The 27,225-nt window shown below is 50.3% G+C and overlaps 3 protein-coding genes across 3 annotated transcripts in view; 1 reads left to right on the forward strand and 2 right to left on the reverse strand.

Annotated features, from left to right (window-relative positions):
• LOC136993803 (antigen WC1.1-like) overlaps positions 1-27,225 on the reverse strand; it is a 350,141-nt gene that overhangs the window by 86,460 nt on the left and 236,456 nt on the right. The gene's annotated exons all lie outside the window — the stretch shown is intronic.
• The window catches only part of LOC136993747 (antigen WC1.1-like), a gene marked incomplete at both ends in the record, with an annotated part of 213,633 nt that overhangs the window by 20,241 nt on the left and 166,167 nt on the right, over positions 1-27,225 (forward strand). The gene's annotated exons all lie outside the window — the stretch shown is intronic.
• On the reverse strand, positions 16,888-17,523 carry LOC136993831 (olfactory receptor 14A16-like; the record flags this gene model as incomplete). The annotated part of the gene is made up of 1 exon (XM_067308779.1): positions 16,888-17,523. A coding segment is annotated over one exon (636 nt), but the record flags the coding sequence as incomplete, so codon positions are not given.

A 27,225-nucleotide genomic window follows, 5' to 3' on the forward strand; every position in this document is an offset into this window, starting at 1 on the left:
ATGAAGAAATATCACTCGAAGGGTAGTGCTGTGGTGGAGCAGGCCACCCAGAGGGAGTCTGTGATCAGCCCTTGGCTTTGTGTTTCAAGAAACAGCCAGTGAGGATGGAGAGACATCAGTGAAAGGAAGGAGATCCCGGGTGAGAGCAAGGTGGGGAGGCAGATTGGGTGTCTACAGTCTGCAGGGACACAGGCGCAGGTGTGGGACAGCACAGGACAGCCTGTGGTGGAGATGGCTGAGGGCGCTGCCAAGGCTGAAGGGCTCCAACAGAACTGAGGTCTTTGTCCTCTTGGCTATGGCTGTTGTCTCTGCCACTGAGGCCTACCAGGAAACACCAGGGCCTTGCTCCCCCTTCCCCTTCAGGGGACCCCGGGAGATGTCGTGTGTTTGTCCTGCACTCAGCATTGTACACCCCCAGCCACACGCTGCCCCCAGGAAGAGCCCTGGGCAACACGCAAGGGAAAGGATCTCCCTTTCCAGGGGTTCGCTGTCCATGCTTGGCCATTTTCCTTGATAAAACACATGAAGGGTTTACGTGGCATCAGACCCACCTGAGTATTTCCTCTGCCTACCTGTAGTCAGTGATTACAATTTTCTGCTCTAATTAGCCCCTGGTGAGTCTTTGTTGCTAGTGGGACCCAGTCATGCTCTACAAAACTTTGGGGTTTGTTTCTGACTTGGACTTCTTGAACACTTTGTTCAATCTCCTCTCAGCAGCTGGGTTCATGGACTTAGCACCAAATACACCATGGGGCTCATTAAAATGCAAAAAGCCCTGATGAACCAGGTCTCCCCCAATAATTTTCTTCAAGTCTTGTATGGCTAATTGGAGAGGTTTCGGGAATGTACCTGAAAGATGGAGACTTCAAAATATACAAGTATTTCTGCTTTTAAAGGGTATTATTATTATTATTATTATTATTATTATTTCAACTTTCAGAATAAGTGACAGGAACATTCTCCAATTGATATCAATCCAGAGTGTCTCCTAATGAAGTCGGGACATGTAGGAAAAGCAGTGTCCCAGAGGTCAGACACTGTATGGACAACCTTCCTCCCCATCTCCCCAACCCTGCCATTTCTCTCATCAGCCACCTGGGACTTCACATCACTCTGGTTAAAAGCTACCCTTATTCCACTGAAGTCTGCAACTGACTGTTACAGCTCATATGCCCCAATTCCCACCTGTTTTCCTTAGACAACCAGGTGCAAACAGACACAGAAGGATTTTCTTTTAACTGCAAAGAAACAAAAAATAAAGCCTGATATAGTTTCATTAAAAAGAATGACATTCTTTGACTGTGTGCTAAGTCCAAGCTGCCTCCAATGAGGTCCACTTTCTGCAAGGGACAGCCTTGCTAGAAATCTTTTTGAGAGACAGGAAAGGCTAGATGTAAAGAGAATTTAGGCCTTGGCTAAAAGGACAAACTACTGAAAGATGGAGCAAGCTTTGAACTTCCTGAAGTGTAAACCAGCAGCTGGGAATGTGAGTGAACAAAGAGTAATGGGAGGAGTCACAATGTTGCAATGTTACAATGCCCAGATAATGCGCTGTAAAGGAGATGTTAGAAATTGTCAATTTAATCAGGGCATGTGGAAATGGGAGAGCCATACAGCTCCTGAGGCCCCGGGCCATGCCAGGGGCTGTGCTGCTCTTGGGGATATTGGATTGGGCTGTGTTTCTGTACAAAAGTCTGGAAAAGCCTTGATGCAAGCCCTACAGAAGAGGGGTTTTCCTGGGCGCTCAGAGCAACACAGGCAGGACTCAGGGCATATCAAGGGAAACCCATCCCACCCACACCAAACCCACTGCTCTCCCCAGAGACTTTCCTGGACCCTCGGCTGAGGAGCAGGAGAGGGCATGGGGGCACAGACATGTCCCAGACTAGCCTCCTTCAGGCCTTCAGCTCCACATGTCATAGCTTCAAGTGAGCTCCCTAAAGCAACACTTCCCATGCCCCTGGTGCGTAGAGAAGGCTTTGGGTGGACACACAGGAGAGAATGGGGAGAAAGGGCAGAGATGCCAGGGTGCAGAGCTGGGGCTCCCAGCGTCATAGCTGTGGTCTCACAGGCTGAGTAAGCAAACCAACTCCTTCTGCAGTGACTTGGAAAGCCACATTTCTGACAGGATTCAAGGTGAATGGAGTCTCCCTTCTGCAAGATTTGCCCCAGGACTGTGCAGAGACTAGGAAGAGCAGGAAGGTTGGTTGCAGGGACACTCTCAAGCTTCAGCAGCTGCAGAGCTGGGAGCTGGTCATCTCACACACTTCTGAGTGAGTCAAAATGCAGGTCCTGAGGCATTGCACTGCATCATAGACTCTGCACCAGAGCCTGGACAGCAGCACTGCAGTGTGTGGGCATGTCCTGAGAAGCCCAGAGTCATAAAATGTGGGAGATCCAGGATGTCAGGGCCGTACAGACCCCGGGAGAGCAAGGGTGCCTGCGGGGAGGAGGGCAGGGGGCTGAGGAGCATACTCAGGGGAGAAGTACAGCCCCAAGGTGACACTGAAAAGCCCAAGGACCAAATGAGGCCCAAGGATGAGAAATGGCTTTCCCCAGGCTCAGCCAGAAGGAAAGATGGGCAAATTTCATGGGAAATGAGAAAACTTGCCCAGACTTGCTCCCTCGCCTCACCCATGGCCTTGAAGCCTGGCAGAGATCAGGGTCCTGGATAAAGCCCTCTGGATGATGTGTGTTAAGGATATGTTTGCTCTCTTCTGGCAGACCATCCTTATCTCAAGCACTGCAGACCGAGAAACCTTGTTGAGGACTTTCAAAAGCAAAGAGCCTGCTTTGGTGCCTACAGGAGGAAGGCTGCATCCTGTCCCACATTGTCCTACATCCTGCTTCCACAAAAAGAGTGACCCACAGCAGAAACTAGTTTTGAGGCTCACCAAAGCATTTCTCAGCCTGTGGCCACGCTTTGTGCTGTTTCATCCCACATGACTTGGATCTCAGCTTTGAAAAATGCCAAACCCCAGATTCCTGCACACATCTGCCCAGTGCAGTGACCTGTTAGCGCAGGGGCGCAGAAGTGACATCTCCAGTGCCCCATTTGAGATATTTCACAGTCTTTGAGAGTGTCTGGAGACATTCCTGAAGGATTTATCAGAAAACTATGGAAAATAACTGCAGTGAAGGGAGGTGGCTGCTTTCCAGGACATGAGGGGAAATCTCTCTGCTCTCTCCCTGGCTGTACTATCTCCATGGCAGTGACCTATTGAGCCCCCAGATGACACAAGCTAAGGTCACAGTGGGATGTGCTGCATCACAGGGAGGTCTTCCTGGTGTCGTGGGTGGGGGCCCTCATTTTCCTGTGAGGCCCCCAGGTGCTGCGGGGCACTGCTCATGCGCTCCCCACAGCTGCCCTTCCTCGTGGCTCCATGGCAAAGTGAGGGGACAGGAGGCAGTGGGGCCGCACTGGGGCCCCTCACCAACAGGCAAAGGAGCAGGGGCACATTGGAAAGGATTTGAGGGCGATGAGATGGGAAGAGCATCCTTCTTCCCTGGCTGGAGAGGCGATCTGAGGGCAAAGGGGCAAGCAAGATGGAGGACTGCTGGATGGACACCATCAGCCTGGACCGCAGCTCCTTGTTCCCAGTGCTCCTGCAGCTCTCCACCAAGGGTAAGGGCTTTGGGAGCTCCTTCCTGAGGTGTCGCACAGAGACTGTTAACTGTAAAAACTGCTGTGGAACCCGGGCTGTGGTGGTGGCTGGTCAGGGCTGGGGGCTGCTGCAAGAGCCCTGCCTGAGGGTCCCATCTGGCTTGGGGGATGATGCGGCAGCCAGGACTCCTGGGTCCTGGGGCTGGGGCTGCTCTGAGCCCCAAGGCTTCTGTGGGGACAGCTCCATCCCCTCGTGGGTGTGGAGGAGGAATCCATGGCCAGGTTTCCCTGGGAGTTGGTCCCCCTATTGGATCTGGCTCTGAGAGGAAAGGGGTCCTGCATCCCAGAGGCTGATGTGGCCTGCAGCTCCAGCAGGGCTCTCAAGACCCTGCTGGAAATGTCCATATACCATAATGAAACCATCACCTTGCAATAATCCCAAGTCCTCTGTGTGTTTGGGAAAACCTCTGTTCCTTCCCCCTGGATCCTTTTATGCTTCCAGCTTGGCGGAGCATGTTTTGGGCTCAGAGATGCCATCTTCAGATGGCCACAGCCTCTGGCCTCCTGCAAATTGGGGTCAAACCTCTGCAACCAAACAAAGCGTATTTGGGAGAGCATCTTGAAATCAGAGTGAGGTGCCATCCTCACATGCCTCAGCCAGTCCTGGCTGATCACAAGGATTTTTCTCTGAGCTGTGCTGGGCAGTGCTGGGGTGAGCCCAACACATTCATCTCCCCCAGACCCCTCACGACCCCACACCACCACTCCCTAGTCGAGCCCTGGGGCTGCCGTGGGCAGGGGGCCGGGACAGGAAGCGCAAGAGGACACTGCCCTGCCCTGCCCTGCCCTGGGGGCAGCAGGACGCTGCCCACGGGCTTCGGCGCCCCGGACAGCCCCAGGGCCCCCACGCCGGCACCACGGCTGCCACCAGCACACACCCCAGCGCTGCCCCCCCGCACCCACACAGCCCCCAGGGCTCAGGGCAGCCAGCAGCCCTGCGGGGCCCCTGCCGCACAGCCCAGCCATGCCGGGGAACCGGTCACGCCACGGGGCCCCGCACTGCCCGCCCACACGGCGCCGCGCTGCCCCCAGGCCCCGCCGTGCCCCGCGCTGCCGCCCACAACATGGTGCCCGACCGTGGGGGAAGGGGTGGAGCTGGCCGCCAGGGCAGGAGGGCCCAATGTTGCCATGGCATCGCCCCAGTGCAGCCCTCCTATTGGCTGTCAGGAGGAGGGGGCGGGGACCTATTTCACTGATGGCTCTGTCAGCCAATTGCAGTCCAACATGTGGAAAAAAAAAAGACGTCAAAGAAAGAGGTGAAAGAGGAGCGGGAGCAAAGCAGGGGGGAAGTGAACAGGCGAGAGAGCAGGTGCGAGAGGGTTTGGTGGGGGCTGCGGGCGCATTCAACTGCTGGCGGGTGCCCTCCCGCCGGGGCGGGGGCAGCGGTGCTGGCGCCGGGGCTGCTTTGCTGCAGGAGCTGCAGCAGGGGCTGGTGGGGCCGTGAGCAGGGGCCAGAGCGACGTGGGCCAGAGGGGGGAGCTGCCCTGCAGCCAGACGTGGCGGCCTGCCGCGAGCAGCTGGGCCGGGGCGGCTCGGTGGGGTTTGGGGGAAGGAACCTTTGGCCCTGTGGTGGGTCTGGGATCCCTGTTAAAGCGTTTCCCTGAGCTGCTGCTGCCAGCGCAGCCCCAGGTGCTGCTTGTAGCTGTGTTTGGGAGGTGAGGGCAAAGCGTGAGCAGGCTGCTGGTGTCCTCGCGAGGTGCCCTTCCCAGTGGTCTCTGTCCCTGTGTGTCACGCTGTGCCCCAGCCGTTGTTTTTGCTCCCTGCCTCTTGCTTTGCCCTGAGACCTGTGAGCCTGGCAGCAGGGTGAAGGGTGTTTCCAGAAGAGCTCTGTAAGTGTGAGCTGTTTTGCTTGTCAGGGGCCTTGAAAGCTGATGAACGGCCAGTGCTTGCACTTGCCGTTGTTCTTTCCATGCTCCTAGGTCAGGGTGAAGAGTTGCTGAATTGTGGCTCTGCTGGTTTGACCGAGTGAGATGCCCTGGCCTGAGTCCTTCTGCGTGCCTCCAATTGTCAGGGCATAAAACAGGAGAATGCTGGTTTTCCTTGACGTGTAGAGGATTTGCTGATTTTGTTCAGCATTGGGGAAGGAACCAGACTTCTGAGTTGTGGGAAGGCTTCTGACTCTGACTGGGACAGGAGGTCCTGCTGTCTTGCTATGTGTAGAGACTACCTGAGCAAAAGCTAATCTCTTTTTGGGGTAGTAACTGGTACTGGGGTGTTTTGCTGCACTACGAGCATTGTGAAGCCATGAGGTGAATCAGGGAGGCCATTCTGGAGCTGGCTGAGCCTTGGGGGAAGGCAGGGGAGCTGCAGGTGGCACCAGGCACATGGTCAGGGTGTGGGTAGTGAGGTCACCACTGTCTGTGAAAGCTATGCCAGAAAATCACCAGTGTCAAATCAATTCTTTGTAAGTGGCTGACAGGCCAGCAGGAGGCACATGGCTCAGCTGTTGATGATGAGGTCACTTCTGCCGGAGTACCTGATAGGCCATCTGGAGGAAGAAGGCTTGGCTGTTGCTTGTGAGGTCACTTCTGACTGCTGAATTGGTTGGATAGCAGGAGCTAAGTGACTGAAAAGGTGTTTCGGAGGTCATTTCTACCTGAGCGTTTGATAGGGAAGCAGCAGGTCCATGTCTGGGATGTGTGTTTTTGAGATCATTTCTGCCTGAGGAGCTGATAAGGCAGGATTTGTCTCATGGCTGGGGAAGTTATAGTGAGGTAATTTCTGTCTCAGAGGCTTCTAGGCCAGTGACAGAGATGTGGCTGTGAAGGTAAGTGTGAGGTGATGTCTTTCTGAGTGCCTGCTAGGCCAGCAGCAGGCAGTTAGGCATGGGCGTTGCTTGTGAGGTCTCTTTTGTCAGAGTAGCTGCTAGGCCAGCAGTAGTTGGTGGCTGGGGAAGGTATTTTGGGGAAAGTTCTGTCTCTGAAGGGCATAGGCCAGCAGCAGGCATGTTTTGGGCACTTGTGAGGTCACCACTATGTGAGCAGGTGAGAGGTGAGGAGAAGACACATGGCTTGGATGGTTGTGGTGAGGTCAGTTCTGGGTTTGTTGCGTGTGCTCAGAGGAGGACTTGACCCCTGCAGAGCTCTCCAGCAATACAGAAATGCAACTCATTAATCAAGCAGAGGTCGATGTTCCCCATCATCTGACACACATTTTGTTCCACTCCATCATGCTGAGTTAGTACTGCTACATTTGAAATGTGGATGATGCTCTGTGGTGAACATGGAGATGGAGTTTGCCTTTCCACTTGTTGCTAAGTAGAAGGTTGCAGGCTCCTCCCAGTCATCTAGGGAGTCCAGCTAGACTTTATAGGCTGCTAAATGAATCTAGTGCTGGTGTGAGCAGTGGTGTTAGTAATCTCTTATTGCCAGGGTGTGTGTTTTAGAAATCCCCCCTGCCAGAACAGCAGGGAGCTTGTGAGATTTTCTTGCAAGGTCTGAATGATGTCTCCCAAATGAGCACTGGTATACAGACATGGTGTCACCTGTGCCAAAAAGAGGGGTGGAATATCTCAGTGGATCTTCTGGCTGTGCTCTCACCAATACAGCTCAGCACAGAGGGGAGACATTGGCCCCTGACTGTTGTGACTCTGTAAGGCCAGCAGAACTGACAGTAATACTCCGATTCTTTCTTTCTTTCTAGGTTGCTCCACTCATGGAGGTTCTCAGTGCAGTCCTAGAGCCCCTGAGGATGGAGGCAGGATGCCAGGGTGTGTCCCTGTACCTGTCAACATCTTTGCCAACATCGTGAGCCCTCTGTGAAAGCAGCTGCGAGTGAATGAGCTGAGGCTACATATGGATGTGAAGGCTTCCATAAATGCTCCTGGCTTGCCTGGGTGACTTGGGGTGTGGGTTCACCTCCTGGTACCTCTGCTGTGCTGCAAATTCCACGTCCCACATTTGCTGTTACTGCCAGCCCACTCAGCAAATGCTGTTGTGCCCCCTCCTTTTCCTTAAAGGTTGTGGTGCCATATAGGATGAGTCCAAGACCCTTATCATAAATGCCAGCATGTCCTGAGTTCCTTTGTTTGAGTGCCCCAAGGCCTCTGTGGCTTGACCTGAGGAAGTCTCAGAGTTCTTGTGCTGCTGGCTCTGCGAGGGGTAAGATGTGCCCAGGGCCAGGTCGCCCAGCCCTCAGTGCTCTGTGAAGCCAGCTGTGGCACCTGGACTGCTGCTGCAGAGGCTGTGCAGCCAGGAGAGCTGTCATTTCAGCAGCCGTCCAGTGTGGGGCTGTCTCGTTGCTTGGGCCTCATGTCAAAGCCTCTGCACCCTTTTCCCCTTCCCCAGGGCTCCTTGTCCAAGTAACTAAAGGAAAGGAAGGGAGGTTCCTTTGGGCTCAGGAGGCCTTCAGGACTCTCAACTGTTTTTGCGTTGTATCTGTATCTTTTGTATTACTACAGAAAATCCCCATGCCCCCATCCCTAGGTGGAGGTTCCTGAGGGGATGGAGGTGGAAAGCAGCAGCGTGCTGTGCCCAAAGAAAGCAGGCTCCTTCCCTCTGAAAAGAGCAGCATTGTCCATGGAGCCATCTCTGTCCCTGCCTGATCTTGTGCTGCTCATTTGCAGAGGCCTTGTGAGCCTAGAGTGCCTTGGCCACCTTGTGGTGTTACCGCAAGAGCTTCCCTGTGTGTCTGTGTTGTGGAGCCAGGGGAAGGCAGCGAGCAGAGCAGTGGCTGGGGAGTGTGCAAGTGGCGAGTGTCCTGCATACATCTCTTCTTGCTGGCACTTGGTTGTATTGAGGAGAAGAGGCAGCTGTGTGGGGCAGAGACAGTGTGTTTGTAGAGTAGGTGGCAGAGCAGAGGTCTGGCATCAGGTTGATGGCTGGTGCAGTGCTGAGCTGATGTGACAGTGTGGGAAACCCTTTGCAGTGCAGCTGCTCCCTCAGCTGATCTCTGTCCCTAGAAATGCACTAGAAATGGAAGTGGCATCCTGCTGTTGTTGTGTAGGTGCTGCAGTGCAAAGGTTCCCAGCTGGGACTTGATGGTACTAAAGGAAGAGCAAGACCAATTGTTCCTTTGTGATTTGTCACCAGGGTGCCAGCGTAGAGCTGTCCCATGATGTGGAGAGAGACTTGCCAGGAGATGAAAGCCGTTTTCAGAAGACTGTTCTATATGGAGTGATCACAGCGCAATCGAGGGACGTGAGAGTGGCCCAGGTGAGCTTCTCCTCTGTGAAGTTTTGCACTTTTGAGATCCCTTGTGACTCAGTACCAGATAGGTCAGCAGCAGGCACGTTGATGCCATTAGCACTTGTGAGGTGAGTTGTGCCTCTGAAGCTGGTAGGCCAACAGCATGGCCATAGCTTAGGTGATGATGGTGAGGTCCATTGTGTCTCCATGCCTCGTAAAAGGCGAGGAGGCCTGTTGCTGCTGTTTGTGCCTTTGTGGTCAGTTGTGCATCAGTATGTGACAGGCGCTCAGCATGCACATTGCTGCTGTCTGTGATTCTTTAGGTCAATTGTGCCTGAGAAACTAACAGACAAGGAGCAGCTATATGGCTTCATGGCTGCATGTGAGGTCAGTTCAGCGTCAGTGCCTGATAGGCCAGTGCTAGGCCCATGGCTGCTGTTTGTGGTTGTGAGGTCACTTGTGCCTCAGTGCCTGATAGGCCAGTGCTAGTTGCATGGCTGCTGTTTGTGGTTGTGAGGTCACTTGTGTCTCAGTGCCTGATAGGCCAGTGCTGGTTGTTAAAGAATATCAGACTGAAGCTGTCAAAATTAATTTTTAGCATAACTTGCTTAGCATTAGTAACTAAATTTGCTGAAGCCTTAGGCCTCAAGCTGTGAACTTTTACTTTAGATAAGTAAAAGGAGGCCCCAGAGCCGGTTCAAGCTGGAGGGATAATGAAGTTACACGGACAGCAGGAGTAGCCAACCTTGAAGATCAGAAGCAGCCTGCCTAGAGACAATGAAGGGGCCCAGTGAAGAAGGGGAAGAACCCAGGCCTAACTATTAGTATTGGTCCAAACTATCGCTTAAGGGGTGGGGAATTTAGATTGTAAGGGTATAGTTGCCCAGGGATTTCTTTGTTCGGGGTCCCTCTTTGGAGGCACCCAGCTCAAGCTGTAATTTCCACACGTGTATCATTAAATTTTATTTCTTTCCAATCTGACTTCGAACTTCTGCCTCAGCAGGAACCTAGGGTCGGACCCTGTTATGAAGGCCGGCGAGCCTGATTTTCCATAACAGTTTGGCAACCCAGATGGGACCCTAGGCGACCACCATCGGGGCCTCTCGTCTCCAAACGATCATCTGGCGCCATTGGGTGAGTTCACCTGGGATCTTTGGCAACGGGAGGCACCGAGAGGGTGAGTCTTAAATTCCTGCCTAAATTCTAAATTCTGGTTTGGTAACAAAGTGCACTGTAAGGGGTACGCAGGCTGATCACCGTAAGGCGTGCCAGGTCAGGGAGAGTGGGTTCGAGTCCCACTCCCAGGGCTGGAGGGGGTTCAAGTCCCACATCAAGGATTTGAGAGGGTTCGAGTCCCGTCTCGCTGCAGAGTTTGAGAGGGTTCGAGTCCTGTCTCACTCCGGCCGGAAGCGGGGAGTGCGCAGCCTGATCAGTGTAAGGCGCACCACAAACACCAGCTGACTAGTGTGAGTGTGGGTAGCACCTGGGACTGTGACTAGTGTGAGCGCGTATGACCTGGGAACCGAAGGGGGCACCCGTCAGCTGACAAAGCCTCCCACTGCGAAGGGACAGCAGTGCTAGCAGTCAAAGACTCGGGTGGTGTAAGTGCAGTTCCCAAGAGAGAGAAAGAGAGAGAGAGAGAGAGAGAGAGAGAGAGAGTGATCACAATGGGAAATAAGTTTGGCATATAAAAGGGTTCTCTCTTAGCCAAAATTTTGCAAAACTGGAATAAGATTGGTGGTACAAAAAACCTAGGAAAAAAAAAGGTTGATCCAACTATGTCAGGAGGATTGGCCATTCCTGACAAAGGACGGTGACCTGGTGGAATGATGGCCACCGCAGGGACCTTTGATTATCAGGAGTTAACTTTCCCGCGTCACCATTTGGAGGATAGGTTCCCCAGGGAAATGGATTATTGGTATTTATGGGACAGTTGGGCATTTGCTAGATGAAAAGAAGCGCCTAGAAAAGGAGGGGAAAAGTTTTCTCAGAATGCTGAAAGTAGTGCAGCTGCTAAAACACTTGTGGGAACCGCTCCACCCTATGCACCATCCTCTGCTTCAACTTCTCTATACCCCCCTTGCCTTCCATCTCTGCCTTTCAGGCCCCTTTGCATGTCGTTCCTGTGCCAGGAGTGCCCCTGCCAGATCCAGACGGGGCACCTCGGGTAGCTACAACGCGAATTTACTGACCCTGGGGGCCCCAAGATTGGATTGCATGGAGTCAACAAACTGCCAGGCTTAGGGAAGATCCAGAGAAAGTGTTACAAATTGTAAGAGGAATACTGCGGGCGTATGATCCTACCTGGGGGATGTGCAAATGCTCCTTGAAGGCGGGTTCACTCCAGATGAAAAACACTCAATTCTGGATGTAAACCATCGTTGGGCAGGAGAGGGGGGTGTTGTGGTTGCTCAAACGGCCTGGCCAATTGTGGACCCCGGGTGGAATTATAGTGTAGAGGCAGATTACTGGCAGTTGCAATTAGCCAGACAAGGCTTAGAAGAAGCTATACGTTTGGCAGGACAAAAGAGTGCGAATTGGTCTAAAATAAGGGAATGTCAGCAACAGCCTGAGGAACACCCCTCAGCTTTCCTTTCTAGACTCTTTTTTCGCGTATACTTAAAAATGATCTTGCAGATATCAAACTTCCAGGACGTTCAGTGTTAATACAATATGTGGATGATTTGTTATTAGCAAGTAAAGATTATGAGACATGTTTGAAAGACACTATTTCTCTATGTAATGCTCTTGCAGAGAAGGGGCATCGAGCATCTCCGTCCAAGCTCCAGCTGTGTCAGCGAGAGGTAAAATATTTGGGGTTTATGTTGAAGGAAGGGCACAGGTTAATTGATCCAGAATGAGTAAAGACAATTCTTGATATGCCTCATCCTATAACAAAAAAGCAATTTAGGGGATTTTTAGGAGCTGTAGGATTTTGCCAACCATGGATTCCCAGGTTGGGAGAATTTACCAAACCTTTGGTCCAGGCAACAAAGAAGGAGGAGATAGAGCCTTTGACCTGGAGTCCAGAAAAAGAGAAAGCTTTCATATCTGTGAAAAATGCGCTGGTCTCAGCCCCGGCTCTAGGACTACCAGATTGTAGTAAGCCATGTGAATTATTTGTTCATGAACGACAGGGAGTAGCAAGTGGAGTACTCACCCGAAAACTAGGTCCTCACCATAGGCCAGCGGCCTATTACTCCACCCAGCTAGATGCAGTAACCAAAGGCACTCCAGGGTGCATCAGAGCGATAGCAGCTACAGCAGCCCTTATTGAAAAAACACGACCTGTAGTTCTGGGTCACCCAATGATTGTGTATGTGCCACATGAAGTAGAGCTGTTAATGAAACAATACGCTACTCAAGCACTGTCCCCACAGAGAGCTCATCGCTATGAACTAATAATATTACTTGCAGATAATGTGACCTTAAAGAGATGCAGCATCATAAATCCAGTGACGCTATTGCCCCTTCCTGAAGATGGAGAGCCTCATCATTCCTGTGACCAGGTGGTTGTCAACTCGAGCAAGCCCCAGGAGGATCTCCAAGATGAACCTTTGGGAAACCCAGACTTAGTTCTGTTTACAGATGGATCAATGGATCATCCTATTATTTGGACAGAAAACGCCATTCGGGCTATGCTGTCACCAACCTCTTTGAGGTACTTGAGGCTAATCCCTTCTCTCTGTCTCAAGCGCTCAAGGGGCAGAATTAATAGTGTTATAGGTAAACGCGACAAATTGACAACCACTCGGGCCGGGTTGCATAAACTCCAATTTAATAAAATAATTGAGCAAGTCACAAGTAAGCAAAACAGCGCTGGGTGGCCGGGGAGTCTCCTGCTCCACCAACGGCACGCGCGATCCCCCCCTCACAGTCTCCTTATATGCGATTCCAGCCCCGGGTATATGTGGCACTTCCTGTAACTTCTGCGGTTGCGCTGGCTGTTGCTAGGGGGTCTTCTTCAGCCCTCTGGTGGTTGTGGGGATGAAGGCTGGAGTCTTCCTCTGCGTTGTGTGTGGTGACCCTCAGATCATGCATATATTTTACAACTGTGTGACCTCGCCATTGCCATATTAGGCTATCTAAACTAACATTGCCGCCTCGCTGGCTCCACTTAATTATCTCAGGCGGGGGTACATGCCCTCATTGCAGGATGTTGTGGTTTTAGCCCGTAATTAGCGCCTAGTTTCATCGTAAAATCACTTCCCAATTTGATGTAACAAACTAGCACCTATCACAATAGCATTAACCCAAGCAGCAAAGATAGGTAAGAACCTGCGAGTAAATGTATATACCGACTCAAAATAGGCATTTGGAGTATGTCAAGCAACGGGAATGCTGTGGGAAGAAAGGGTATTCCTCACATCTACAGGGAAAACACTCGCTAATGGACAAGAAGTACAGGAATTATTAAAGGTGATGAAACTCCCCAAAGAAATTGCTGTTATTTACTGTCCTGCTCATACAGAAGAAGCCTCTGATGTAGCTAAAAGAAAGGACTTGGCGGACAAGGCAGCTAAAGCCGTTGCTAGACAGCCTCTCCTTGTAGCCGCTGCAGATCCAGTATGAGAATGGCCAGATGTATTGAATCCAGCAGAAATGTATGAAGATATGCCACAGAAGGAGAAAGAGAAATGGAAAAAGTGGGAAGTGATTCAAGATGAAACAAGGAATCTGGACTATCAGGGGTAAGCCCATCCTTCCCTTAAGGTATTTACTTTCTAAGGTTAGGAGGTACCATAATCATGGACATGGAGGAGCATTGACTGTCGCCTCATGTATTCTACAAACCTGGGCTGCTCCCGGAGTGCATGTGGTTGCAAAACGCATAACAACAACCTGCCCAACTTTCCAAAAATTTAACAATACTCATCCAAAGATTAACAGAGGAATGCCGCCCATGGGCTTATTTTCCATTCCAGCATCTACAAATTGACTATGCTGACATGCCAGCAGCAGAAGGATTTAAAATCTCCTTGTGACAGTTGATCAACTCAGCGGATGGGTGGAAGCCTTTCCTACCCACAAAGCAGATACGACTGCAGTGATTAAAGCCTTGTTAAAAGAAATTGTCCCTAGGTGTGGAGTACCAGAAAACTATAGATTCAGATAGGGGTTCTCATTTTTCAGCAGGAGTTTTAGGGAGATTATATCAAATGCTAGGAACTCATAGAGAACAGAACTATTAAAAACAAATTAGCACGGGTATGTACACAGGCAAGTCTCAAATGGCCTAATGCCTTAAACTTAGTGCTGTGGGGAATTAGAACAACCCCTAGACAACCGGTAGGATTATGCCCAGCAGAAGTCTTATTTGGGCATCAATTGGCTATACCAGGAACTTATATCCCGGCTAAGAGCAGCCTGTTGGACAGAGATGAACGGCTAACCCAGTATGTTCTAGGTATGCAAAAAGGGTTTGAAAATCCTAAAAAATATATATTTATTTGTGAGAGTAACACTATCAAAGCTGAAGACATTTGTCTTGACACTGAACAAAATGTCATTTTGAAATACATCCGGCTGAAACCCCTGAAACTGTACTTGTATATAGTGGAAAAGGATGTGTTTGTATGAGAACCCTCTGTGATCTTATATTCATAGATAACAGTACTGTAGATACAAGTAATCACTCAAATATGTGTGTTTTGTGATTTGAGTGTTTGTAATTCTAAAATTATGGAGAATGTTAGTACGCCTCAAAAGACTTGGGGAACCCTGCTTAGCATATTAGCAGGGATGCTTAATAAAAACAAAGGGAGGACTGTTAGAGAATATTGGACTGAAGCTGTCTAGAATTAATCTGCTAGCATAACTTGCTTAGCATTAATAGCTAAATTTGCTGAAGCTTTAGGCTGCAAGCTGTGAACATTCACCTAGATATTAAGTAAAAGAAGGCCCCAGAGCCGGTTCAAGTTGGAGAAATAAGGGGGTGGGGGGGCTGTAGAGAGAAATAAGCAGTTTAGCATTGATGAACACAGAAGAAAGAAACAAAAGAACCACAGGAATGATTCCAGAGGGACAAGAAAGGGTGTAAAAGGGCCATTGACACCTATGCAGAAGTGTGATAAGAAGTAAAGAACACACCTGGAAACTCCAGAAAGGACCAACTGGGAGCTGGAAGACCCCAAACTCTAATATTATGATTGGTTCAGAAGTATGGGGTGGATACTAGACTGGAAGGGCATAATTACCCAGGGATTTGTTGAAATGGGGTCCCTCTTTGGAGGCACCCAGCTTGAGCTGTAATTACCGCACATGTGTCATTAAAATTTTATTTCGCTCCAATCTGACTTCAAACTTCTGCCTCAGTGGGAACCTAGGGTCAGACCCTGTTATGGTGGCCGGTGAGCCTAATATTGTCCATAACAGTAAGGCAGCAGTTGCCATTGTAATGTGAAATATGTTTTTGCCCAAATCACAAAGCAGACCTACTAGTTAACTTCTCATATGACTGAAGAAATGATGGCCTATTTTTGCACTGTTTAATGCATCAGGAGCACTTGGAGTAACCTTCCATCAACTAGACAGTTTTCTCAAACAGAACACCAAGCATCTGTCTGAAATCGGAAAATGCTTAGAAGAAAGAGAAGGAATGATGATCTGTTATAATAGTTAATGGATTTGTTTAGCAAAAGTGGAAACCAGCCTTACTGAACACCATGGGTATGAAATCTCTAAAGGCTGGTCACCAAAAGCTACCACTGTATCGTGATTGATATTACATCCTGTGCTCATCCTGTTAATGATCCATGTATCGATCCCCACCTCTCCCCAAGCTGGGGCTCCATTCCCAGCCAGAGAGTGGGATGCTGACCTCCCCTCAACTCCCTGGATTGCTCCCCCCATGCCCCTTCCCCCTCCTGGGGGGCTGGAGCTGCCCCAGCCCAGGGCAGCTGGCCAGCACCAGGGCTGGGACAGGGCACAGGGGGACAGGGAGTGTGGGGGGGTTTCAGGGCAGGGTGAGCAGCCCTGCTCAGGGTTCCCTGCTTCCCAGAGAGCCTTTCCCCAGGTGAATGTGCCTGTGCTGGCCTGGCTGGCTGTTCCTTCACCCCTCTCTGGCTCCCCGCAGGGCCCCGGGCTGTCAGTGGTTCTCTGCAGCACGAGCAGGCTGTGGGGCCATGGGGTGACTCTGCACTGGCCATGGCAGAGCCAGCTGGCCCAGCAGCATTGCACCTGACACCCCCCTCCCCAGGGTCTGTGGCTGTGGAAGATGCTCAAAGCAAACACGATGCTCAAATGCCTCAGGATGGGTTCAGATGTGTCCTTGCACCCAGCCTGTGGTTTGTAGGTAGATGACAAGAACCACTCTGGAGTGTCCCTTCCCTGGGCCTGCTGAGTCCCTGCTGGCTCTGCTGAGCTTGCAGAGCCCTCACTCAGTGCCTTCTTTGGTTTAGCCCTTTGCTTTGGGTGCCTGCACTTGCTTCTGTGAGTCTCCACTCACTGCCCATCCCAGGCACACGCTGACCCTGGGGATGCCCTGTGCTCCCCTGGTGACTCCATATTCCCTTCCAGAAGAACTGGCATCTGTCACCAGCCCTGTAATATGTGAGACAGTCCCTGGCAGATACCACTCACCCTCTCCAGGGGTACTCGGCACCCACAAGTGAGGGCAGAATCCTGCCTTCATTTCCTAACACATCACCCTATGAGCGCATCCCCCTTAGCCCACGGAGAACTCATGTGCAGCAAAAGGCCTTTTTGGGTGGAACTCTCTCAGCACATTCTTGGCCTCTGCTTTGGAAGAAGAGCCCAACCTTCAGGCACTGTACTGAGGAAATCACCTTTTATTACAGAGATGCTGTTTGGGAGGCCAGCTCTGATGCAGTGGTAGACAGATGAACAGAAGGCCTCTGGGTCAGACAGATGGACTTGGTGCCTCCAGAGATGACTTCAAGCAGTTGTGTACAAACATGGGTGTCACAGATAGAACACCCAAAGCACATGAGTTGCCTGAGATAGATTGGATATTGCTTGTGACTAGAGCTGGGCAGCTTCTTGCTGCTAAAATATCAGCAACTGAATCAGTTTCCTCAGTGCCTCCTTGAGCTCCTTATTCCTCATGCTGTAGATGAGGGGATTCACTGCTGGAGGCAACACCGTGTACAGGACAGCCACCACCAGATCCAGAGCTGGGGAGGAGATGGAGGGGGGCTTCAGGTAGGCAAACGAGCCTGTGCTGATGAACAGGGAGACCACGGCCAGGTGAGGGAGGCACATGGAAAAGGCTTTGTGCCTGCCCTGCTCAGAGGGGATCTTCAGCACAGCTGTGAAGATCTGCATGTAGGACAGCACAATGAAAATAAAACACCCCAAAGCCAGACAAGTACTAACCACAAGAGCCCCAAGTTCCCTGAGGTAGGAGTCTGAGCAGGCGAGCTTGAGGATGTGGGGAATTTCACAGAAGAACTGATCCGCGACATTGCCTTGGCAGAGTGGTATTGAAAATGTGTTTGCAGAGTGCAGGGCAGCATTGAGAAAACCACTGCCCCAGGCAGCTGCTGCCATTTTGACACAAGCTCTGGTGTCCATGAGAGTCCCATAGTGCAGGGGTTTGCAGATGGCAACAAAGCGGTCATAGGCCATGACTGTGAGAAGGAAATATTCTGCTGAAATTAAGAAGAGAAAGAGAAAGACCTGAGCAGCACATCCTGAGTAGGAAATGACCCTGGTGTTCCAGAGGGAATTGGCCATGGATTTGGGGACAGTGACAGAGATGGAGCCAAGGTCGAGGAGGGAGAGGTTGAGGAGGAAGAAGTACATGGGGGTGCGGAGGCGGTGGTCACAGGCTACAGCTGTGATGATGAGGCTGTTGCCCAGGAGGGCAGCCAGGTAGATGCCCAGGAACAGTGAGAAGTGCAAGAGCTGCAGCTCCCGCATGTCTGTGAAAGCCAGGAGCAGGAACTCAGTGAGGGAGCTGCTGTTGGACATTGGTTCCCTCTCAGCTTAGGCAGTGTCCAAGGAGGAAAAGGCATTGACAAATTAGGACAGGCTTCTCTGAGCAAATCCCATTCCCCTCCTCATAGTACCCCACACACTGCCTCTCTCCTTTGCCTCCATTCAGCTCCCTTTCCTGAACTCCGGTTTCTGCTGAGTGTGCCATGCAGAGCAGGGGCCTCTGCCCATGGGCTCCAGAGGAGTCAGTCCAGCTCTACTGGGTTTGTAAATGGAGGTGTCAAACTGCCCTGTGTATGCGGTGGGGACACCTAGGGATGAGCACTGTGTGCTGAGTGAAGGTGACCTGGTCCAGTGACCCAGTAGGAATAGTCCCTGTTTACCACTCTAAGAGATGAACACAGCTCTCATGCCAGCTGTGTCTGAAAGAGAAGGTCCTTGTGAGGGCTTCATCTGCCCCAGCCTTGCTCTCTTGAACAGAGATGCCTGTGTCTGAATCAGTCACACCAGCTCCCACCGTGGCAAGGGAGAGAAACAGTGAAGTGAAGGCAAGGGGTGACCTGAACATTTCCATATGTCTGTTCCCCAGTGGGATCTATCCCGTCCTCCATCACACCGTGGGAGCATTCTTTGATGGAATAAAAATCTCTGGCATTTCAGTTGCTCTCAGCATGAGCACTTGTGCATCCCAGGAAGAAAAAGGGGCTCATGGTGACTGCATACGGAGTCAGAGGATCTGGTCTGTCCATGAAACTTGCTCCCTGCTGCCCTGTGCTTGCATCTCTCCCAGCTAAAGGACAATCACACTTACAAGTTGCTCTGAGAAAGAAACCAAACTGAGCAGAGGAATTCAGTTTCAAAGTGAACATTGCCAAATTCTTCTCTCTCAGCCCAGAGATGGAGAGAGTGCTATGGAGAGCTCTTCAGAAGGCATGATGAGGTTTCTGACTCACACAACCAGCACAAGGACTCTCAGCGATCACAAATATGCGGTGGGAAAGCTCTGGTCTTCTGGAGGGCATCTTGCAGCCTGGTAGCACACCCCACAAAGACAGTCAAGAATGCTAAAGAGGGGGGGTCTCCTTAAGGGAGACAGTCAGATCATTCCCCATGAATTGCCTGGGAGGTTGAAAGGGGTCTTGGGCACGTCACTGCCATGAAGACAACTCCACGCAGGACCTGCAGGGTGAATGCCTTAACTGCAGCTGAACCCCCTTGCTTAACCCCAGAGAGCAGGAGAACAAGAACCAGACCAGCATGGAGAGGTAAGGAAACAAGGAGCAATACTGTGAGCCTCCTACCAAAGGGAAAGCAAGGAGGGAGAGACAGACAGGCAGTAAGGAAAGCCTTCACCTTCCCCAGCTGTGCACACCACCTCCCAGGTGGCAACACTGCAGGACAGTCGCTCTCAGCCCCTTGTTGTGCAGTGGGAAAAAGGCATGCTGCAGGAGAGATGCCCCTCTGCTCTGCTGGAGCTCAGGCTGCTGAGGAGGGGGCTCATGCTCTGGACCCCATGGCCTTGAGGGCAGAGGCTCTGCTGGGTGGGAGCGGAGATGCAGGGGGGCTTGCTTAGAGAAAGATGTCTGCAGTGTAGGTACTGTTGGAAGATTTCCAAATCCCCCCTCCTGCAGAATTTCTGTTTTCAGTTTCCCCTCACTCTCTGATTGTATCTCCACTGCCTGGAGCTTTCCCTCCTGGGAGCTGCTTCCCTGTCCCATGTCTTTTCCCCACCCGCACTCTGCAAACAGTAGGAAAATGAAAGCATAGACTCAGAAAAGATCCTTATCTTTAAGGTAACCACTGCAATGACTGTCCTCTTGAAAAGGCCCCTCAGAACGATCCTGGGGGTGAGCTAGAGCTAAGAACAGCCCTGACCCACGCAGCACCCTCTCAACAGCAGAATGAACCTGCCCTACTGGGGGTCACTCCTTCCACCCAGAGCTTCTCCCTGAAGCACTGTGGGGAGTTCCCCGGGCAGGCTGGGTGCTGACCCTCGCAGGTGGCAGAGTCACTGTCCCAGGCACACAGCACCCTGGGGCACAGGGACACTGCTCTGAATTACAGCCCATGCAGACCTGGGTGCACTCCCTGGCTTTGCACCCCTCCACCATCCCTGGGAGAAGGTAACCATGATGCCCTGTTGCTCTGACGATGTGGCTGGGAATCCCTGCTCTAAGGCACTACCTGCTCCAAACAGGAGAAGCTGGCAGAGCCACCCTGACAGACCCTATCAGCTGTGGAAGGTGCCAGCCTTAGAAGAACCCTCCGGGAACCACAGCAGTGTTGCCCTGCAGCCAGAGACTTACTGTGTGAAGGGCTGTGAAGATTCCTCCCTGCAGTGAGCTCTCAGCTGTCCTCCCATTCCCAACTGTCTTTAACTTCTGAGTCGCTCATCTCATCCTGGTGCCTGCAGGCAGTGCCCTGAGTCTTGCTGCTCCTTTAAGAGGAGCTGCTCCTGGACAGAGCTGTGTCTCTTCAGCACCTGCCAGGTTGCCATGGGCTCCTGCAGTCCCAGGAGCCAGACCCAGCTCAGGAGCAGAGGCCCAGCTAAAGACGTGACTTTCTCTGTCTCTTGTGAACTCTCAAGATGTTCCTGGGGCTTCAGGGCTGACAGTTCCTGAAAGGCCACAGAGTCACCCCTGGGAAATGTCCACTGAAGTAGACTGCAATAATCACCAATGGTCCCTCTCTAAACCCTGGAGAGGGACTGATTTCAGCATTGCCGTTGGTTGCAGTTGCATTGCATCAGAGGATGGTTATCTAAGAGAAATGGAAACAGCCCACTCTAGAAAGGCCTGTCCCCATCTCATAAGAAGACAGGATGCCTAGGCAGGGACAAGAAGGGAGCTCATTTCCTCATGCTTCAGGGACCAATTTAGAGGAATTAATCAATACACCTAATGCCCATTGAGAAATCCCTGGGATGGACTGGGATTCAGTTCCCTCCTGGGCACTCCACACTCATAGGGGGTGAGATCTCCCTCCCCAAGTGTTGGGGTGCACAAAAGGGATGTCTGCAGGCAATATCCCTCTTTTAGGCAATAACTTCTTTTCTGCTGAGAGGATAGTCAAGCATTGGAACATGTTGCCCAGGGGAGCTGTGCCATCTCTATCCCTGGAGGTTTTCAAGACTGGACCAAGCTCTCAGTAACCTGGTCTCACCCCAAAGCTGACCTTGCAGTGAGCACAAGGTTTTGCTAGAGGCCTTCTGAGGTCCCATTCAACCTGAAAGAGTCTGTGATTCCTTCCCCTCTGGGTCTACTCTTGTTGATGTTAGGGAGAGCACTCAGTTCTCCTGACCATGGAAGTAAGTCAGACACAAGTATGATCAAATCAATTAGCTTTCCTGTCCTTCTCCAGAGATGTGTAAATGCAGGGCTGCTTGGCAGGTTCCCCTGAATAGCCCTGATCACTCCTTTGCTTCACCTTTTATTGTGCTTTTCTCCCCTTTACCCCTTCCAAGTTCTACCCTCTTACCATCCTCACACTCCCCCATACAAACAGCCCACCTCTCTTCACCCTTTCCTCATAGGCCCTGTTTCTGCTTGCTTTGTATGCTCACTTGGCATTTCTGAGATGGTCGCCGTGATAATTCCTACCTAGGTCAGCAATTCCATTCAGCTAGTACCTCCTTTTAGTACTTGAAGTGACCTGCAATGCCTCATGCTGTTGTCTTGTTAGAGGCACCACAAGTCCAGGTGAGCCATCTACATACACACATTAACAGCTGATACAATGAACTTCAGGCTGGGGACCTAGAGAAACTTGGAGATTCAGCCAAAAGAAACCTCAGGAAGCTTTACAAAGAGAAGTGGCAAGTCCTGCCCATGGGGAAGAATAACCCTGTACATTAGGACAGGTTGGGACCTGACCAGCTCAGGAGTGGCCTGAGGAGAAGGGCCTGGGTGTTACAAGGGATGCCATATGAGCCAGGGGTGCATGCCCACTGTGAATAAGGCCAGATGCCTACGGGGCTGCATTAGGAGGAAGGTGGCCACCCAGACAAGGGGAGTTATTATCCCCCTCAACTCAGCACTAGTGTGTCCTATTTGGGGGCTGCCAGGAGCTTTTCTTGGTACTGGGAACCTTCATGAAAAGAGGAAACAGACCCAAACTATAGCTTGGGAAGTTCAGACTGGACATTAGGATGAAGAACTATCACTTGAAGAGTATTGCTGTGGTGGAGCAGGCCACCCAGAGGGAGTCTGTGATCAGCCCTTGGCTTTGTGTTTCAAGGAATAGCCAGTGAGGATGGAGAGACATCAGTGAAGGGAGGGAGATCTCTGGGTGAGAGCAAGGTGGGGAAGCAGGTGCAAATTGGTGCACTCATCTTATTTCAGTCACCTAATAGACAGCCATACAGCCTAAGGTGCTCTGCAGAAGCCCCAGGGAGTTGGAATCTCAGAGGGATCCTGACCCTAGGAACAGCATGACTCATGCCGCAGTAGCTCTGTCTCTCTCCACTGATTGCAGAGAGACTAGATGACCAGTTCAGGCTTAAAGCTGTTTAAATTAGTTATATGAAAAAGTGGAAGATAAAGTGAAATGATTTTCATGTCTATCTTGTCTGAGGTGCAGGAAGAGGCAATTTTCCATGTTTAAGTAGCATTGGCTTCTCTAAAACTTGGCCTCATAAACAAAAAGACTGCCTCTTACACACTTTGCCTTGCTAGAGTAAAGGAAGTAGTTATAAATCTGTCATTAAAATGTTAAGAATACAGGTGGAAATAAAGTTCATCAGGCAATCCAGGAGATGCCAGTAGCCATGATAAAATCTGCTCTTTCAGAATGAATGGGTAATGTCAGGCTGTATGATTTGTTGATAGCTATTAGTTTTGCTAGATACAAACAGTAAATAAAATGAGTTTTTTTTTTTTCTGAAATGTTCCTTAAAAACCCCAAGCAATTAACATCTGGATCAGATTCCATTATACTTATTTTACCCTTCTCATCTAAACCATGGTCACTCTAGAGTCAAGTGGAGAGAGGTATGCTTCGCTAAATGAAGAGCCTTCCATTGCTAAGACATGGTCTAAACTGCCTGAATTCATCATCTTCTGTAGATGCCATTCTTTTTCCCCTGACTATGAAGGGGCAGCAGACAGTGACACTGATATGAACAGTTGCACTGCAGCAGTGGGATTCAGCTCCAGACAGCCAAGTCGAAGCGTCTGCAATGCAAGCGGTCTGAGCTCCCATTAAATTCAGCAGTGATCTGGCCAACAGTGTCCATGCAGTTTGCAGACCAGTTTTGCTTAACGAATGTAGGGAAATGATTAGATGATGAAGCATGGGCATGTACTGCCATTTTTTAATATTCTAGGATATCTTAGATGTCTACATGGGGATGGAAGAAAAGACAGCAGACACTTCTGGCTCAGAACCAGGTGATTACATCTTCTTAGATGCTTCATAGGTGCCTATATTTAAGTAGTTGACCTCCATTGACTATAATGGAATCTTCTATGTGCCATGCACTGGTGCTCCACAAAGAATGAAAGTCTTGAGGTCCATTGAGCAGGCCCTAGAGCCATTCAGTAGCCCCATGTTCCCAGCCTGAGTCAGTGCCTTCTAGAGGGAAGAGATCTCAGTCCTCTTCCTTCACCTGCTCTCCAAGACAGAACAACTGCTGTCTGTAACCTCTTTTCAAGCCATTCTCCTAAATTATTTTACAACTTCTCCTCCACAGAGCTTTTCCCTACTTTTTGGATCTCCAAATCCTTATCAGCAGTAAAACTTCCTTGGCTTTGTATGTTCTGCTGTTGGATGGCTTACCTTCTGGCATGTGCTCTTGCCTGGAGCTTTTGAGGATCTCACAGGAGATCATGCTATTGGGGAAAGAGGTGATGATCTAGAGTGTAAGTTGAGAAGGCAGGAATAATTTTCCTTTTTTTCTTTTTTTTTTTCATGCCTCAGTAACTGTGTCTGTTTGTTTGAGCAAAGGGAGAGACTAGATGAATTTCTGCCCTGACGCTAGGGGAAAGGAGAAGAAGGAGTTTGTCTAGACTTCTGCTTCCACCTTGTGTGAAACAAGTCAAGATGGAAAGATTCTACAAAAGGCTCGAGGAGCTCTCTGGAACAAGAAAAACAGAGCTAGGAGCACTCCCTTACCTAACTTGGGATGGCTACCATAGAGCTGTCTCTCCCTGAACTTCCTCTGTAGTCAGTGAAGAGAAACAGCTACTGTTGGCTACAAGTCATGTGAGCTAACCTAGCCCATTAGCTTAAGGTGAGGTGTATCCCTCTAGAAATGACTCACAGAGTGTGAAGGCAGGCTAAGAAAGGAAGCTCCGTTGGATGGTACCTTGTGCAGTCATCCAGTGGTATTCCAGATGCCCTGGGCATGTGCATATCATGTACAGGAAACCTGTGCCCTTCTGAACACCTACACCTATCAAGTCATAGAGCTTCTTGTGTCAAAGTCACCTCAGCTTCACCTCAGTCACCTCAGCTCCCTCCCACGTTAATGACAGGCGACCAGCATCTTCACACCTCCACAGGGGGACTCATCCTACCTGTTTTAGGAGCCCATCTTAGAAGAGTGTCTGCCATTCTCTGCTGCGGCTCATTTTGATGACCAGGGAAGTCTCCATCTGAGACCATCTGATGTGGAGGAATGGTTAAGCGAGAGAGGGCATGATCTGATTGGGATGAGCAATCCCGTTCTCAGGGTAAGGGAAGGAATGTAGGCCAAGGCGAGCGAGCCTTGCAGCGGCCGAGCAAGCCTTGCAGCGGCCTTGAGCACTACAAAAGAAGGTATTCACAAAACTGGTAAACAAGTCTGGACGAAACTAGGTTCCATAAATGTCGATGGAGCGTGGACAGCAACCTTGCACCAATCATGTATCCGCTTTATACGTATGGACAGAAACTGTAACCAATCATGTAACTATTGCTAGCGCATGCGTATTGCTTGTCGATATATATACTTTGTGTAAGCTCTAATAAAGGGAGAACGACCATACTCATATTGAGACTCATCGTTACTCCGGGCCCGTTCCCCCCACTCCGACAATCTGAGATTTGGATCATAAAAGATCGTTGAAGTGAATTGCAGGGGACTCACTCGTAAACATAGATTAAATTTGAGGATACTCAAGGAAATAGGTTTCTTATTTTGGAGGTCATTGAGTCCAACACCCCCCTCAAAGAAAAGCAAGCTATGTGGCTCATACTTTTTCCCCCTACCTATCACCTTGATCTCTGTCATATCTCAAGTTATTTTCTCTCTCTACCACTTTCAAACACAGTATTTTCCAGATTTCCCTCTCTTTGTCATCCCCCAGCAACCTGTGTACATCATTAAAAAGAGTATCTTGCTCCCAGGCTCAGCTTACCCTGGGATGCAGGAGGTGACTGAAGTCCAGTTCTTCAGGAAATGGGGAATGGTTGCTTCATACAGGAATATCAGTGCTCACATATTTCATCGCTGATCAGGGAGAAATTTGGACTGTACCTGCTGGTACTCATTCCTTCTGTCTGAACAGAAGATAGCACCCACCCAAGGACACTCAAGCCAAGCCCATTACTGTCTTGAGTGAGCACCATGTGATCCATCACTCTCCTTGCCTGGGAGTCAGAGTGTGTCAAGAACTCACTATGTTTCTGCTTGAGAGCCCATCTCGTACTGCTGCTCAAAGTCCCCACTTTCAATCCCCATAGCAAGTTATTGTGGGGAGAAAAAGGAATTTTGGAATGATGAAACCACTTCCAGGGGCATCCAACACATCAGTTCTTGGAGGCTGAACTATCCTCTGCAAATGCTGCTCTTAAGTATGTAACAGAACCAGTATCACTGTGTTAAGACTTAGAGATTAACATTTCAAATATCTGAAGTTAAGCAAGAAATTAAGGAAATTCAGAGTATGAAGAATTTCATGATTGATTTCTGTCACTCTACACTTATACCATATTCATCCCTCGGGGTACGGCACCTGACTCTTAGAGAAGCTTTCTGTATTATCAACACCCTTGTCTTTTCATCTCCCACTGTAGCAGGATGGTATCGGTTCAGATACTAAAAAGAAAAAAAATGCAGGCTTTCATCTATGAATTCAGACAAGGGAAAGCAAAGAAAGACTGAGGAGATCTTCAGAGGCCATGGTAAGCATGAATTGTGGGAGTAAAGCAAGGAGAAAGGATTAGGGATAGGAAAAGAAGAAAATATGAAGGCTCCCTTCATAAGATCTGTGTTAGCCAGTGGGAAGCAAATGAGTAATTAAAGTGTGTGCGTGTGTGTGTGTGTGTGTGTGTGTGTGTGTGTGTAGGAAATTATGCAAAGGGAAGAAGGGGGCAGTATGGTTTCTGCTTAAAGTACTGGGAAAATAAGACCCAGAAAATGTACCTTTCCTCTGCAGAAGGACCTACAACTTTTTAGAGGGGCTGAGACTATCAGACGGACTTTCACAATTCCCCTCTGCAAGAAACCTCAGAGAAAAGGAGGGATGAGATTCATCTTCTCAAATGTAGACATGTCCAGTGGAAAGGCTTGATTCAGTTGCCCACTTATCACTGTCAATATGGAGATGCCCTGCGGTATCTAGGACATGCAGAGGAATTCCATGCCTCAACTTAGTTGGGCAATGGGAGAGAAAACGGCCGCTTAAGAGTAAGGTTTCTCCCACTCCAGAGCAGGTGCAAAACACATGAGGACTGACCTGGCAAAAGAGATGAGGTGGGAATGCAGTGTGGTGGGAGGCTGGCTGAGAACAAAGGCTCAGAGGAAGATGAAGTCAGGCCCTGCCTCTGGTGACCAAATTGCAATCAGCTTCTGTTGATAAATTTCTTATATGCTTGTGTCTCTACAGTAAGAGCTATATCTCCTCAGAAGGCCAGCCCAGGTGCTGAAAGCTGCGTGAGGGACATGCTCTAGGCAACCACAGGAGGGAGGCTTTAGGGATAGGCTCATCTCAGCAGGGCAACAGGCCAATCCAGGAGCCTTCTCCGCTTGCTCTGATGGCCCAGGCTCCCTGGTCAGACCGTGGAAGGAGTGAGGTGCTGCATGTGGCTTCTGTTAGGCACCAACCTCAGGATGGGCTGACTCACAGCCAGGCTTTCACTGATGGCCTCAACCACAGGCAGCAGTGCTGTTGGCCACACGTGAGCACTGGAAGCCCTTTCACATGCCTGCACATTTCCCATTTCTGCTTCCGTTTTCCCCCTCTTGCCTCAATCCCTAGCAGACCTCTTCACTAGGCCCCAGCTCTGTGACCCCTGACCACATCCATGTTCGGCATACCTGAGGCCATCCTCACCCATAGGAGGTGCACGCCTGGGTGCAGTCAACTCTGTTGCACTGGCAATCTTCACTGAACAGAACACTTACTAACAATGCAGACCTCTACTCTGGGAATATGTACAGCTGAGCGAGAGGGCTACCATCTCAGGAGCCCACAGACAGGAAAATACATCAATGCTTGACCCTGGAAGGAGCTCGCATTACAGCTGAAATTCCTTTATGCTCTTCACAGAAAAAGAAAGCTAGGACATTTCAAGAGCTCCAGCTTCCAGCATGATAATGGGGTTTATTTTAAAGAA

This window comes from Apteryx mantelli, chromosome 20, assembly GCF_036417845.1.
Source record: "Apteryx mantelli isolate bAptMan1 chromosome 20, bAptMan1.hap1, whole genome shotgun sequence".
Classification (NCBI taxonomy): domain Eukaryota; kingdom Metazoa; phylum Chordata; class Aves; order Apterygiformes; family Apterygidae; genus Apteryx; species Apteryx mantelli.